Below are 17,030 nucleotides of genomic sequence, written 5' to 3'. Positions count from 1 at the left end.
ACAATACAAAGTCTTTCTAGACATGAACTGATGAAAGTTAAGTTGCATTTAGATCATCTGGCAAAAGTGAATGAAAATAAAATGGGTATTATCTTAAAAAGTACAAACCCGATGGATGATTCCTGCAGAATGGATGTACTGTAAAAAGGGGAAACGGTAATTAAAAGACATTATATTGAAACCACTTTGAGACACAATCGATTTATGGAAATACTTGTTTAGATAGATAGTTGTAATTTGAGCCCCCCAGGAAATAAAACGTATATATATATATATATATATATATATATATATATATATATATATATATATATATATATATATATATATATATATATATATATATATATATATATATATATATATATATATATATATATATATATATATATATATATATATATATATATATGTATATGTCTTAATTAGATTATCCAAAAAAATAGTGCTCAATACCATGGTATATATATATATATATATATATATATATATATATATATATATATATATATATATATATATATATATATATATATATATATATGTATATATATACACACATTATATATTACATATATTATATATATATATATACACACATTATATATTATATATATACACATATATATATATATATTAATCATATATATATATATATACACAAATATATTAATCATATATGTTTATGATTAACATTGTTATTCTATGATATTATTTATATATTTATATATACACATTATATATTCTTTATATATATATACATATATATATATATATATATATATATATTTATATTCAGGTATATGATTAATATTATATATTTAATATTTTATACATATAGCCGTTAAACAGTGCTCAATACTATATAACGCAATATATATATATATATAATATATGTATATATATATATATATATATATATATATATATATATATATATATATATATATATATATATATATATATATATACACATACATACATATACATATATATATATATATATACATACATATATATATATATATATATATATATATATATATATATATATATATATATATATATATATATATATATATATATATATACATACATATGTGTATATATATATATATATATATATATATATATATATATATATATATATATATATATATATATATATATATATATATATATATATATATATATATATATATATATATATATATATATACATATACAGTATATACATACATATATATAGAATAAGAAGTGACAGATATAAAATTTCTGTAGGAATCAAATTATTATAATTCATGGTAAAATGTAATTTAGAACCAAATACAATGTTTCCATTTTCCAAAGAATATTAAATTATAATTTTAAATGGTATTATTATATATGGAATCAGATCAATATGCTGAGTATTTTGCGTTATATGGAAAGGAGTAGGATAAAGCCAATGGAAAAATTGTATTTGGTTCTAAATTACATTTTACCATGAAATATAATCATTTAATTCCTACAGAAATGTTATATTTGTCACTTCTAATTCCGATTATACGTTAAGTTCAAAATTCACACTTTCGTCGTGTTCTTTCCAGTCCTGTTACAACATAACAAAAATTGTTCTGTAGATTTTACAGTTAAAAAAAAACCGGCAACTCAGTCGGCAGAATTTCACCATAAAATTTGTGATCGTTGTTTTTACAGTGCATTACTGTAAATGGAAAATGGAAAAACTAGATTTTAACGCTTCCTGCTCCGTCACTGATTAGAATGTAATGACATAATTCCCTGTGCAAACACACAGTATTAGTGATCGTCTTCTAAAATGGTGGTACTGTCTCACCCAGTTGGGTATGTTTCAAAAATATATGTTTTGATAGTGTTAACATTTTTATTTTTCACTAAAACTCCCCATGAATTTGTTTTAGTCGAAAAAACATGCTTCAAATTCTATGATTACAGTTTCACATAAACACAAAAGTTTTGGGGAAAAAACGGGGCAATCCAAATCAAATTCTGCATATGGACCCAATTTAGCCTGGACTTGGTCTTTGGTGCACATCTGGATAGTTTGAATAGATCAGGGGCCGTACTTATCAAGCTTCTTAGAGTGCCATTTTACACTTAAGTCCTGAGAATTTGCGAAATGTAGTCCTACTCTCAAACTTAAGAATAAAAGCTTTTTATCAACGTTCTTAAGTCTAAGAATCACTCCTACTCTCCACGATATTTAAGAGACCTTCAGAGGTGTCTTAAGTGGTTAGGAGTTGCCAGCAGGGGATGGCACTGAGGCGAGAGAGACGTGCGCCAACGTTCAGGGAACGGAACAATGTTGTTGTTTTTTTGATGACGAGCAGCTGATCAAACGGTATCGTTTAGACAGAGCGGGTATTATTTTTGTCACAGATTTAATACTTTTCGATTCCTTGTTGATTTCTGCATGTGTCTGCAGTGGGCTAGTATATATAGAGCCACCCACACCAGTTTCAAATTAGTTGCCTAATTAATGAATTGGAAAGAAAATGTTATGACAGTAGCGTATGTGTGTGGCCGTGAGGTGAGTGACGTCAGTGAGTGTGTGGGCGAGAGAAGAGAGGGAGCGGTAGCGTGAGTGCCGGCGGGGACTAGTTTGTTTTGTATTATTTTGTAGTTTATTGTCAAAATATACACTCCCATTGTCCACTTCAATATTTCCAAGATATTTCTTTATTCTTAGACAAGGGATTCCCTTCCGTGATTGGTCATTTCTATGGACACAGAAATGACGTCACCTAAAATTGCGTTTACGGCACATAGTAATGTCGTAATTCAGCTCTGAGTGTGACACTTAAGATTCAGTCCTACACTTCGCTGAAAGTGTGAGTAAGACGCTTGATAACTAACTTTTAAGTGCAGCTTTCAGGCAAGAATTAATTTACTCTTAAGTCAACTCTTAGCAGACTTCTCAGGAGTCATTCTAAGAAGCTTGATAAGTACGGCCCCAGATGTTTGACATTTAGGTTATATTGGTGAAGCTAATTGCACTTAGAATACAGTTCTCAGAAATGATGTGCGTATTGATACTAAAATATCGATACCGCCGATACCAGATCTTTCCACTCTAATATCAATTGTCAAATCAAAATATCAATACTTTTATACTGCACTTATTTGGGATAGTTCGTATTAAAAAACAGGAACATAGTGTAAAAAAAGTACCTAAACTTGTGAAGTATTTTCACGGTAACATGTTCATGTAACTGAACTATGACTTATTTTTTATTCCAATATTTGTTCTTATAAATTCATTTATTTTATGCTTTTATTATGTTACTTGTTTATTTTGTTACGGTTTGAAACACAATTTTACTTAAATGATTTTGTCCTCTGTTTTTTCTGTTGTATTAGCTCGGCTATATTATTGTATGTTATTCACACCACTACCTCAATATACTTTAAATAAATAAACATATATTAATATATACAAATAAATAATACAAAATAAATGATACATAAAAATAATAAATAATGATAATAATTAAATCCTATGATAAATACTATATAATACATTAATAAAATAAATAAATAAATAATTATAAATTATATATAATAATAATAATGATAATAATAAAATCCTAATATAATAAATACTATGTAATAAATAAATAAAATACATAAATAAAATAAAATAAATAAATAAATACTATTTAATAAATAATATATAATAAACAATACATAATAAGTAATACATAATACATAATACATAATAAATAAAATAAATAAAATAAATAAAATAAATAAAATAAATAAAATAAATAAAATAAATACTATTTAATAAATAATAGATAATAAATAATACATAATAAATAATACATAATAAGTAATACATTATACATAATACATAATAAATAAAATAAATAAAATAAATAAAATAAATAAAATAAATAAAATAAATAAATATAGAGCTGTATTCCTTATGCTATGTTTTCATTTGAAATCCACAACTTTTTTCCATTTTTGCAGACGCATTAGGTACATTTGCACAAAGTCTGTGTATCAGATCGATATCACCGATACCAGCCTGAAATGTACTCACTGTTGGATCATAAAAAAATCAGTGGTATGGCACTTTACTAGTTCCCAGGTTGCACTGGGAGTCAAGGTGTGTTGACAGGAGTCACCACCCTGTCATAAGTCCTACAATAGCCTGTCGTGCTTCCATATGCTGGCTACTGCTAATACAAATATGATCCATTAACATAATAGATGTGGGGGGAAAATAACTTCTTAACAATGTGATGTTAATACACGTAAAAATAGCGTGTGGTAAGCACTTACTTTAAGTCCTCTGAGAAGCTGGTAGAACAGGTATGTGATGATGCGCTGGGTTAATCGCCGCTTCTTCATGATGTGGCCCAGATCCTGCGCTACGAAGGGCATCACCATATAACTGGTGCGCGTGGAGAAGAAAGCGGGAAATGGTGAGAATTCCAACCAAAAGAAACATGAACAAACTTGCTGATAAAAGCAGGAACTTCCCATACACACGTGCAGGACGTCCTTGCACACATTTTGAAAATGCAAGCTGCGACAACTCACTGGAGAATGCGGTCGCTAACTTACAACGTTTGGAATTTCTCCACGGAGGAATCAGGTGTGAAGACGTCGAGGAGGCATATCACCTTTGGAGGAGCAGAGACATCTCCGTTAGACATCTTGGTTGACTTCAAAATTGTACTTTTTTCACCACGGGAAATGATGTCACTTCATTTGTTCCACACAGGCCAAGTTTTAGTAACATTGTCACGTCACGTACATAATAATGATTGTATTTTTCGGACCATAGGGCGCACCGGATTAAAAGGCGCACTGCAGATGAGCGGGTCTATTGAGGTCTATCTTCATACAAAAGGCGCGCCGGATTATAAGGCGCATCAAAGGAGTCATATTATGATTTTTTTCTAAATGTAAAAGACTTCCTTGTGGTCTACATCAGTGTTTTTCAACCACTGTGCCGCGGCACACTAGTGCGCCGTGAGATACAGTCTGGTGTGCCGTGAGAGATTATGTCATTTCACCTAATTGGGTTAAAAATATTTTTTGCAAAGCAGTAATTATAGTCTGCAAATGATGTGTTGTTGTTGAGTGTCGGTGCTGTCTCCAGCTCGCCAGAGTAACCGTGTAATACTCTTCCATTTCAGTAGGTGGCAGCAGGTAGCTAAATGCTTTGTAAATGTCGGGAACATGGTTTGTCGTGATCACAATATGCGGGAGGCAGTGTGCAGGCAAAAAGGTATCTAACACTTAAACCAAAAATAAACACTACCGTTCCAAAGTTTGAGGTCACATGTAAATGTCCTTATTTTTGAAGGAAAAGCACTGTACTTTTCAATGAAGATAACTTTAAACTAGTCTTAACTTGAAAGAAATACACTCTATACATTGCTAATGTGCTAAATGACTATTCTAGCTGCAAATGTCTGCTTTTTGGTGCAATATCTACATAGGTGTATAGAGGCCCATTTCCAGCAACTATCACTCCAGTGTTCTAATGGTACAATGTGTTTGCTCATTGGCTCAGAAGGCTAATTGATGATTAGAAAACCCTTGTGCAATCATGTTCACACATCTGAAAACACTTTAGCTCGTTACAGAAGCTACAAAACTGACCTTCCTTTGAGCAGATTGAGTTTCTGGAGCATCACATTTGTGGGGTCAATTAAACGCTCAAAATGGCCAGAAAAAGAGAACTTTCATCTGAAACTCGACAGTCTATTCTTGTTCTTAGAAATGAAGGCTCAAACACAAAATTGTTTGGGTGACCCCAAACTTTTGAACGGTAGTGTATAATTTGCATGTATTTTTTAAAATAATTTTCATATTTTTCGTGTTTTTTTTGTTTGTTGTATTTGTGTCCTGTGTGTCCTTAAATCAGTCAATAATTCACGGCAACATTTATTTTGACTCATTATTATTTTTTGAAAAATTATTTTAAAAAATGTTGTTTTTAGAGTCAACAATGCAACTTTTTTTTCTCGTTGCATTTCACCTATTTGCTCTTTTATTCCACGTTTGAATGTTTTAAAAAAAAAAAGTTTCAGTATTTTTAGAATGATGTGCCGCGGGCCGGTAAAACATGAGCTGCGGGCCGCAAATGGCCCCCAGGCCACACTTTGGACACCCCTGCCTTATGGCCACTTGTTGCTAGGCAGAATTCTGGTGGCACAATCATTAGTCGTCTAAAACCCCCTTCAGCGGCTTTGCTAAAGCACGTAAAGGACGGGGAGAGTTGGCATGGTCTGAAAGGACTACAGACACTGTCAAGCATCATATACTGTGGTACATCTTTTTTTTTTTTTTTGTATACGCCTCACTTTTCATAGGACTCAGTTTTTGACGAAAACTTTGATCAATTGTTTGACCCAGTTTTCCTCATCTGTCTGGGTTATTGTTCGACAAGCATTGAGCATGTATCATTCTGCAGAATGGAGAGCCCAAACAAAGAATATGCTTTTTTTTTTTATTGAGTACAGTTGAGAAAAAGGACACCATGAGGCCAACAATTTGACAAAGAAGGTGAGAAACACTAAGGATATGTTCATTTACACACATACATACATTTTTGTAACTGAATCACAACTACTTTTGTGTAAAAAAAAAGGAAGTGTCATCCGCTGAATTTGAATTTGTCTTGTCATTAGTTGTGTTCTTCTTCTTGTTCTCTAACATCCACACAAAAAATGTAGGGCAAAACCACACTTTTATCATAAAAGCTGTCTTTTGGTACTTTATGTCTTTCCTGGATTAGCTCCCCAAAACCAACAGTTCTATAAGTATATTATACGGTGTATGCGGTACAGGCATGGACGGATGCAGGCTCCAACAACAAACACTCCCTGAAGCTGGGATAAGATTATGTGTGCTTTTGTTGAACGGTCAACAAACTTTGCTTGTCCTCAAAATCGACTTTTCTTGAAAGCAAAGCAAGAGACGAGGACAAAACAAAAGGCCCACGAATGTTTTATCATCCAGCCTTTGAGTACCGCGCCTACAGTACATTCTGGATTCCCTAGTCCAGCGGCCGTACTTATCAAGCTTCTTAGAATGACTCCTAAGAAGTCTGCTAAGAGTTGACTTAAGAGTAAATAAATTCTTGGCTGAAAGCTGCACTTAAAAGTTAGTTATCAAGCGTCTTACTCACACTTTCAGCGAAGTGTAGGACTGAATCTTAAGTGTCACACTCAGAGCTGAATTACGACATTACTATGTGCCGTAAACGCAATTTTAGGTGACGTCATTTCTGTGTCCATAGAAATGACCAATCACGGAAGGGAATCCGTTGTCTAAGAATAAAGAAATATCTTGGAAATATTGAAGTGGACAATGGGAGTGTATATTTTGACAATAAACTACAAAATAATACAAAACAAACTAGTCCCCGCCGGCACTCACGCTACCGCTCCCTCTCTTCTCTCGCCCACACACTCACTGACGTCACTCACCTCACGGCCACACACATACGCTACTCTCATAACATTTTCTTTCCAATTCATTAATTAGGCAACTAATTTGAAACTGGTGTGGGTGGCTCTATATATACTAGCCCACTGCAGACACATGCAGAAATCAACATGGAATCGAAAAGTATTAAATCTGTGACAAAAATAATATCCGCTCTGTCTAAACGATACCGTTTGATCAGCTGCTCGTCATCAAAAAAAACAAAACATTGTTCCGTTCCCTGAACGTTGGCGCACGTCTCTCTCGCCTCAGTGCCATCCCCTGCTGGCAACTCCTAACCACTTAAGACACCTCTGAAGGTCTCTTAAATATCGTGGAGAGTAGGAGTGATTCTTAGACTTAAGAACGTTGATAAAAAGCTTTTATTCTTAAGTTTGAGAGTAGGACTAAATTTCGCAAATTCTCAGGACTTAAGTGTAAAATGGCACTCTAAGAAGCTTGATAAGTACGGCCCCAGGGATTCTCGCGTACCACTACTGGTACACGGGATCCATCTCGTGGTAAGCCAAAGATTTGATTAATTTTTTTACAAACCCCGTTTCCATATGAGTTGGGAAATGGTGTTAGATGTAAATATAAACGGAATACAAAGATTTGTGAATCCTTTTCAAGCCATATTCAGTTGAATATGCTACAAAGACAACATATTTCATGTTCAAACTCATAAACATGTTTTTTTGTGCAAATAATCATTAACTTTATAATTTGATGGCAGCAACACGTGACAAAGAAGTTGGGAAAGGTGGCAATAAATACTGATAAAGTTGAGGAATGCTCATCAAACACTTATTTGGAACATCCCACAGGTGAACAGGCTAATTGGGAACAGGTGGGTGCCATGATTGGGTATAAAAGTAGATTCCATGAAATGCTCAGTCATTCACAAACAAGGATGGGGCGAGGGTCACCACTTTGTCAACAAATGCCTGAGCAAATTGTTGAACAGTTTAAGAACAACCTTTCTCAAGCAGCTATTGCAAGGAATTTAGGGATTTCACCATCTACGCTCCGTAATATCATCAAAGGGTTGAGAGAATGTGGAGAAATCACTGCAGGTAAGCAGCTAAGCCCGTGACCTTCCATCCCTCAGGCTGTACTGCATCAACAAGCCACATCAGTGTGTAAAGGACATCACCACATGGGCTCAGGAACACTTCAGAAAACCACTGTCAGTAACTACAGTTGGTCGCTACTAGAGATGTCCGATAATATCGGCAGACCGATATTATCGGCCGATAAATGCGTTAAAATGTAATATCATCAAAAGGTTCATAGAATCTGGAGAAATCACTGCACGTAAGCAGCTAAGCCCGTGACCTTCGATCCCTCAGGCAATACTGCATCAAACTTGACATCAGTGTGTAAAGGATATCACCACAATGGCTCAGGAACACTTCAGAAACCCACTGTCAGTAACCACAGTTGGTCGCTACATCTGTAAGTGCAAGTTAAAACTCTACTATGCAAAGCCAAAGCTTATTAATCAACAACACCCAAAAATGCTACAGGCTTAAAATGGACTGACGCAAAGTGGGAAAGTGTTCTGTGGTCTGACGAGTCCACATTTCAAATTTTTTCAGAAACTGTGGACGTCGTGTCCTCCGGACCAAAGAGGAAAAGAACCATCCGGATTGTTCTAGGTGCAAAGTGTAAAAGGCAGCATGTGTGATGGTATGGGGGTGTATTAGTGGCCAAGACATGGGTAACTTACACATCTGTGAAGGCACCATTAATGCTGAAAGGTACATACAGCTTTTGGAGCAACATATGTTGCCATCCAAGCAACGTCACCATGGACGCCCCTGCTTATTTCAGCAAGACAATGCCAAGCCACGTGTTACATCAATGTGGCTTCATAGTAAAAGAGTGCGGGTACTAGACTGGCCTGCCTGTAGTCCAGACATTGAAAATGTGTGGCACCTAAAATAGCAGAAGGGAGACCCCCGGACTGTTGAACAACTTAAGCTGTACATCAAGCAAGAATGGGAAAGAATTCCACTTCAAAAATGTGTCTCCTCACTTCCCAAACCTTTACTGAGTGTTGTTAAAAGGAAAGGCCATGTAACACAGTGGTGAACATGCCCCTGTGACAACTTTTTTGCAATGTGTCGCTGCCATTAAATTCTAAGTTAAAGATTATTTGCAAAATATGTATATATGTTTGTCAGTGTGAACATGAAATATGTTGTCTTTGCAGTCTATTCAATTGAATATAAGTTAAAAAATATTTGCAAATCAATGTATTATGTTTTTATTTAGAATTACACAACTTTACTGGTTATGGGGTTTGTATTACGCTGCTATACTTTAATGTTGGTCATTATGGTGGTGCTTGGGGAAAAGGGTGATGTTCCGGCTTACGTTTTCATGTTGTATATGACGAAGCAGCCGGAGTTCTCTGTAGGCCCGTTTGGTGTGGGTGAGGGACTGGAAAGGACGATATAGCTTCTTGATGGCCACCTTTTCCTTAGTCTTCTCGTCTATGGCGGAGCTAGCACACACAATATGACATTAAAGGACACAGGAGAGTATTTAAAGACATTACAGTATATGAATGCATTATAGACACTCTATATACAAACCCCGTTTCCATATGATTTGGGAAATGGTGTTAGATGTAAATATAAACGGAATACAATGATTTGTGAATCCTTTTCAAGCCATATTCAGTTGAATATGCTACAAAGACAACATATTTCATGTTCAAACTCATTAACTTTGTTTTTTTTTTGCAAATAATAATTAACTTAGAATTTCATGGCTGCAACACGTGCCAAAGTAGTTGGGAAAGGGCATGTTCACCACTGTGTTACATGGCCTTTCCTTTGAACACGTTTGGGAAGTGAGGAGACACATTTTTGAAGTGGAATTCTTTCCCATTCTTGCTTGATGTACAGCTTAAGTTGTTCAACAGTCCGGGGGTCTCCCTTCTGATATTTTAGGTGCCACACATTTTCAATGGGAGACAGGTCTGGACTACAAGCAGGCCAGTCTAGTACCCGCACTCTTTTACTATGAAGCCACGTTGATGTAACACGTGGCTTGGCATTGTCTTGCTGAAATAAGCAGGGGCGTCCATGGTAACGTTGCTTGGATGGCAACATATGTTGCTCCAAAAGCTGTATGTACCTTTCAGCATTAATGGTGCCTTCACAGATGTGTAAGTTACCCATGTCTTGGGCACTAATACACCCCCATACCATCACACATGCTGCCTTTTACACTTTGCGCCTAGAACAATCCGGATGGTTCTTTTCCTCTTTGGTCCGGAGGACACGACGTCCACAGTTTCCAAAAACAATTTGAAATGTGGACTCGTCAGACCACAGAACACTTTTCCACTTTGTATCAGTCCATCTTAGATGAGCTCAGGCCCAGCGAAGCCGACGGCATTTCTGGGTGTTGTTGATAAACGGTTTTCGCCTTGCATAGGAGAGTTTTAACTTGCACTTACAGATGTAGTGACTAGGGATGTCCGATAATGGCTTTTTGCCGATATCTGATATGCCGATATTGTCCAACTCTTTAATTACCGATACCGATATCAACCGATACCGATATCAACCGATATATACAGTCGTGGAATTAACACATTATTATGCCTAATTTGGACAACCAGGTATGGTGAAGATAAGGTACTTTTTAAAAAAATGAATCAAATAAAATAAGATAAATAAATTAAATAAATGAATAAAAAAGAAAGTACAACAATATAAAAACAGTTACATAGAAACTAGTAATTAATGAAAATTTGTAAAATTAACTGTTAAAGGTTAGTACTATTAGTGGACCAGCACAATCATGTGTGCTTACGGACTGTATCCCTTGCAGACTGTATTGATATATATTGATATATAATGTAGGAAGCAGAATATTAATAACAGAAAGAAACAACCCTTTTGTGTGAATGAGTGTAAATGGGGGGAGGGAGGTTTTTTGGGTTGGTGCACTAATTGTAAGTGTATCTTGTGTTTTTTATGTTGATTTAATAAAAATAAAAAAATAAAAAAATAAATAAAAATAAAAAAAACGATACTGATAATAAAAAAAAACGATACCGATGATTTCCGATATTACATTTAAACGCATTTATCGGCCGATAATATCGTCAGACCGATATTATCGGACATCTCTAGTAGCGACCAACTGTAGTTACTGACAGTGGGTTTCTGAAGTGTTCCTGAGCCCATGCGGTGATATCCTTTACACACCGATGTGGCTTGTTGATGCAGTACAGCCTGAGGGATGGAAGGTCACGGGCGTAGCTGCTTACGTGCAGTGATTTCTCCACATTCTCTGAACCCTTTGATGATATTACGGAGCGTAGATGGTGAAATCCCTAAATTCCTTGCAATAGCTGCTTGAGAAAGGTTGTTCTTAAACTGTTCAACAATTTGCTCAGGCATTTGTTGACAAAGTGGTGACCCTCTCCCCATCCTTGTTTGTGAATGACTGAGCATTTCATGGAATCTACTTTTATACCCAATCATGGCACCCACCTGTTCCCAATTTGCCTGTTCACCTGTGGGATGTTCCAAATAAGTGTTTGATGAGCATTCCTCAACTTTATCAGTATTTATTGCCACCTTTCCCAACTTCTTTGTCACGTGTTGCTGGCCTCAAATTCTAAAGTTAATGATTATTTGCAAAAAAAAACAGTTTCAGTATCAGTTTGAACATGAAATATGTTGTCTTTGTAGCATATTCAACTGAATATGGCTTGAAAAGGATTTGCAAATCATTGTATTCCGTTTATATTTACATCCAACACAATTTCCCAACTCATATGGAAACGGGGTTTGTACTTCAAACGCACTTTGGACACTTCCTTGTTTGTCAATCCAGGTAGTGTTATTCTACCAAAACAACAACATTGATGCAGTGCAGTTCTGCACATCCACGATATTAGAGCCAGACTAACATTATTGTTGTTGGTAAACTCCCATTGTATTGAGTCACTATACCTAATGTATTGACCCTCCTCTACATACGAGTAGAGGAGCATGACCTTGTCAGTCGCTGGTGGTTTATCATTAGATATGTGGTTTTCCTCAAGGAGGAGATTCTTGCATATATCCGTGGACCTGCAGTGACTTGCTGACTTGCCCGAGGCGCACAATAGAGTGTCTGTTTGCAGATGGCAAGATAGCTGAGGGTGCAAGGAGTGGAACGCACACTTTGAGCATATAGATAGAGAGGCTCGGCACGGAAAATCATTTGGTTTCAAAAGCTTTTAAATGTGCGACCTTTTGCAAACACGAGCTGGATTAAAGGCACTGTTTTAAACAACATTATATCTTCTGTTTTAAATGGTTTTTAATTGCGTACATGCATTCATGTACAGTAAAACAGATAAATACAGTACACACTATGTACTGTAGTATTGATGATGTTATCCTTCGCCCCCCCCCCCCTCCCCCCCCCCCCCCCCCCGGTTACTCACCAAACTGTCCCGTAGGCCCCGGAGCCGACAGCCCACAGCGTTGTGTATCTTTGAGGGACGTCCCACGTTGTCTTATGGACTTCAACCCTCTGAAAGCCTGGTCTGGCCGGAGAGTCCCTCTGTGGAGAATCCATGGTGCAAATGTCCACTGGGGTACTCAGTACTCACACACATGAAGCGGTTTTTACCTGACAGGTGAGTCAGTGCATGGTGGCAAAGGTTGAAGGAGGGTAAAGCCACGCCCCTACTAGTTCAAACCCCGCCCCTTTTGTGAAACTCACATCAAATCTATCTATCTATCTATCTATCTATCTATCTATCTATCTATCTATCTATCTATCTATCTATCTATCTATCTATCTATCTATCTATCTATCTACACTGCAAAAAGTCAGTGTTCAAAAACAAGAAAAAAAAAAAGAGGGGTATTTTATTTGAACTAAGCAAAATTATCTGCCAATAGAACAAGAAAATTTGGCTCGTCAAGACTTTCCAAAACAAGTCAAATTAGCTAACCTCAATGAACCCAAAAATACCTTCAAATAAGTATATTCTCACTAATAACGAGTGCACTTTTCTTAACAGAAAAAAAAATGGATCTTTTTTCTCAATATGTTGAAAAATATTCTTTAAATTAAGCTCCTGTAGAACTTTGTAGTGTCTGGCCTGGTTCTGTAGGTTGTCAGTACTTTCAGTCCCTACACTGCAACAAGTCAGTGTTCAAAAACAAGAAAAAACAATACAAAAATGAGGGGTATTTTATTTGAACTAAGCAAAATGATCTGCCGATAGAACAAGAAAATTTGGCTTGTCAAGACTTTCCAAAACAAGTAAAATCAGCTAACCTCAATGAACCCAAAAATACCTTAAAATAAGTATATTCTCACTAATAACAAGTGCACTTTTCTTGGTAGACATTTTTTTGGACCTTTTTGCTCAATATGTTAAATGAAGTAAATGCTAGTGCCATTATCTTGACATAATGATATGCGCTCGGCATGACATTTCTTGAAACCAGCAAACTTATACTAAAAACGGATTTATTGTTCTTAATGGAAAGGCAACAAGGCAAGCGCTTGTTACTCTCGGGGTCTCCTAGCCGCTCAGGCAAATCATATGGTCTAAAGATGCATTTTTCCATCGATAACATCCAATCCAATCCAATCCGCTTTATTTATATAGCACATTTACACAACAAGAATGTTTCCAAAGTGCTGCACAGCCATGTTAAAAACAATATTAAAAACAATGTTATGCTACACCAATGACTGAATAAAAACAAAGAATAAATTAATAGAAAACCAATACAGAGACAATATAAAAAATAAATATGATTAAAAACGATTTTAAAGGGTAAAACCAATTAAAACAGTAAAATAGACATCAAAATTTATTTTAAAAAAACAAAACACAGAGGACAACAGAGGACAGAAGACCACACAACTCACGTAGTGTTAAAAGCCAAAGAATAAAAGTGGGTCTTAAGACGAGACTTAAAACACTCCACTGTGGAAGCAGTTTGAACATGGAGGGGCAGAGTGTTCCAGAGTTTAGGGCCGACCACAGAGAAGGTCCTGTCTCCCCTGGTTTTAAGTCTGGTCCTGGGCACCACGAGCTGGAGCTGACATCATCGCGCCAAGTGCGTGCTCTTTCAGTCAATTAGTGCGCGAGGAATATACACATATATATATATATATATATATATATATATATATATATATATATATATATATATATATATATATATATATATATATATATATATATATATATATATATATACAGTCTGGGCCCCAGCCACATTTTTTTTAATTATAATTTTAAAGAATTTACCTGAATGTGCATGAACTATTTGTGTTCAAAATAGTTACAAATGTCACATGTTAAATGTTTAAATATTAACTGTCAGTTTACTGTACTGTGCCAACTGTACTACTATATGAGTATGTATGTTCTCTTGTTTCATTGAACATAAAACACCAAAGTCCATTTGTGTTTTCATTATGAGACACTTTTTTTTTTCATGCTTAAAAAATAAATTATTACTTTATACTTGTGAGTGTTAATGACACAGATTTAAAACAGTTGATATTCTAGTTTCAAGCATGTTTTACTCAATATAGCTCATCAAATCTCAGCAACAAGCTGTAATATCTTACTGACATCATTTAGGACCAAAACCCTTAAAACAAGTAAAACACTCTAACATAAAATCTGCTTAGTGAGAAGAATTATCTTATCAGACAGAAAATAAGCAAATATCACCCTTGTTTGAGATATTTAATCTTACTTAGATTTCAGTTTTTGCAGTGTATCCATCTATCTATCTATCTATCTATCTATCTATCTATCTATCTATCTATCTATCTATCTATCTATCTATCTATCTATCTATCTATCTATCTATCTATCTATCTATCTATCTATCTATCTATCTATCTATCTATCTATCTATCTATCTATCTATCTATCTATCTATCTATCTATCTATCTATCTATCTATCTATCTATCTATCTATCTATCTATCTATCTATCTATCTATCTATCTATCTATCTATCTATCTATCTATCTATCTATCTATCTATCTATCTATCTATCTATCTATCTATCTATCTATCTATCTATCTATCTAGCTATCTATCTATCTATCTATCTATCTATCTATATATATATATCTTGTTAAGTCATTTATTTCCTGGCATCAGTGAGTCAATACACATATATTTTAAAGGCTCCATAAACTCAGTCATAAAGCCACATTTCCTCTACAGTGCATGGAAAATGTGGGCAAGCCACAATGATAATATTACTAAAAACAAAACCAAAAAAAAAAAAAAGAGCATAAAGTTGCTGTTATGTCACTTCTGGCCAGCAGAGGGTAGGCAGGAGCTGATGTTGATAATGTCAACATGGAAAGTAGCAGACCTTTTTTCTGCATGAGCTTATTTATTGATTTGTGTGTATATTTGTATATTTATTTGCATGTCCTCAATAGTGACAGCATCCATGAAAAGCAGCTAACTTTCTAGCTGGGACATCCAATGGGCATACTCAAAGTAATACTATTTTAAATTCAGTCAAAACCACCAGAAAACACTAAAACACTATATTTGAGGTAATATATTCATAATTGTTTTACCTATTTATGGCCACTAACGAAAAGTCATTATTTGACATACAAGTCTAAAGTCATACAAAATGGTTCAGGACAGAATGTGGGCGATCATTTCGCAATAAGAGCATTGCCGAGTAACTGCTCGAGGATTTTGTTTGTTAATATACATTTAAACAGCAACATTTCTTGGAGAGCTCCTTGTTCTAGAATAGTTACATAAAGTGTATGCGTAACGTTCGAGCGACCAAACATACGAGCTGGATTAAAGGCAGACTTTGTTTTGTAAAGGATCTTACTTTGAAAGTAAACACATAATTTCCTGTCCCGCCCTATCCTACTGAGTTTGACTTGACTTGTCTTCTCATTCAAGCTGGTGGACGCTCACTGATGAAGAAGGAACCTGCGTCGGCAACACATTTCGGCTTCTTACCTACTTTTACACACCTTACGGACTCACCTGAGTATTATCATACATTGAAGTACGCGACTTTCAAGTAGTTTAAGGCGTCTTAAAGTGCCGTGAAGCGTGAAAGTGGATCTACTTTGCTTGCCGTAGTAGTTGGTGAGCCGCGGCTTGTCTCAACATCATCATGGACAACTGAGTGAACCCTCTTCGCCCCCAACTGCAGGTCAGCTCTTGTTTTGAACTAAACAGAAGGAGTTACGTGAGAGTAACTTTTTTGGTCTATCAACTCTGGACTCTTGCTGTGCCTTTCATGTCGTTCACTACATCCATGTGGGGCTTTTATTTTGAAATGTGTTTGGCTTTATGATGGTAACAGACCAGTCCAAAGTAGGTAATGCTGTTCTTTACATCAGTTGCAATTAGGAGGCATGTTGTGCACACACACACACACACACACACACACACACACACACGCACACACACACGCACACGCACACGCACACGCACACACACACACACACACACGCTGGATGGACACCCTCTTTTGTCAGCTGACAAAGGAATGTGTGC

The 17,030-nt window shown here is 35.4% G+C and overlaps 2 protein-coding genes across 4 annotated transcripts in view; one reads left to right on the top strand and one right to left on the bottom strand.

The window, feature by feature from the left end:
* zgc:171775 (STKc_p38 domain-containing protein) overlaps window positions 1–16,692 on the bottom strand; it is a 30,820-nt gene extending 14,128 nt beyond the window's left edge. The window contains exons 1-6 of one of the 2 annotated variants that reach the window (XM_062054644.1): window positions 16,512–16,692; window positions 12,938–13,056; window positions 9,856–9,985; window positions 4,597–4,655; window positions 4,312–4,423; window positions 109–138 (exon numbers count right to left, since the gene is read on the bottom strand). In XM_062054644.1, the coding sequence (XP_061910628.1) occupies window positions 109–138; window positions 4,312–4,423; window positions 4,597–4,655; window positions 9,856–9,985; window positions 12,938–13,056; window positions 16,512–16,529 (468 nt within the window). In that variant the 5' untranslated portion in view covers window positions 16,530–16,692. The remainder of the gene's footprint in view (window positions 1–108; window positions 139–4,311; window positions 4,424–4,596; window positions 4,656–9,855; window positions 9,986–12,937; window positions 13,057–16,511) is intronic. The other variant, XM_062054645.1, reaches the window with a different exon arrangement.
* Window positions 16,389–17,030, top strand: part of plxnb1a (plexin b1a) — a 221,369-nt gene continuing 220,727 nt past the window's right edge. The window contains exon 1 of one of the 2 annotated variants that reach the window (XM_062054642.1): window positions 16,389–16,683. The gene's annotated coding sequence lies outside the window, so the exon portion shown is untranslated. The remainder of the gene's footprint in view (window positions 16,684–17,030) is intronic. The other variant, XM_062054643.1, reaches the window with a different exon arrangement.

The sequence above is a fragment of the Entelurus aequoreus genome, linkage group LG07, assembly GCF_033978785.1.
Source record: "Entelurus aequoreus isolate RoL-2023_Sb linkage group LG07, RoL_Eaeq_v1.1, whole genome shotgun sequence".
Taxonomy (NCBI): Eukaryota; Metazoa; Chordata; class Actinopteri; order Syngnathiformes; family Syngnathidae; genus Entelurus; species Entelurus aequoreus.
The sequence above is the reverse complement of the archived record's forward strand: the minus strand, read 5'-3'. Positions and strand labels throughout refer to the sequence as shown.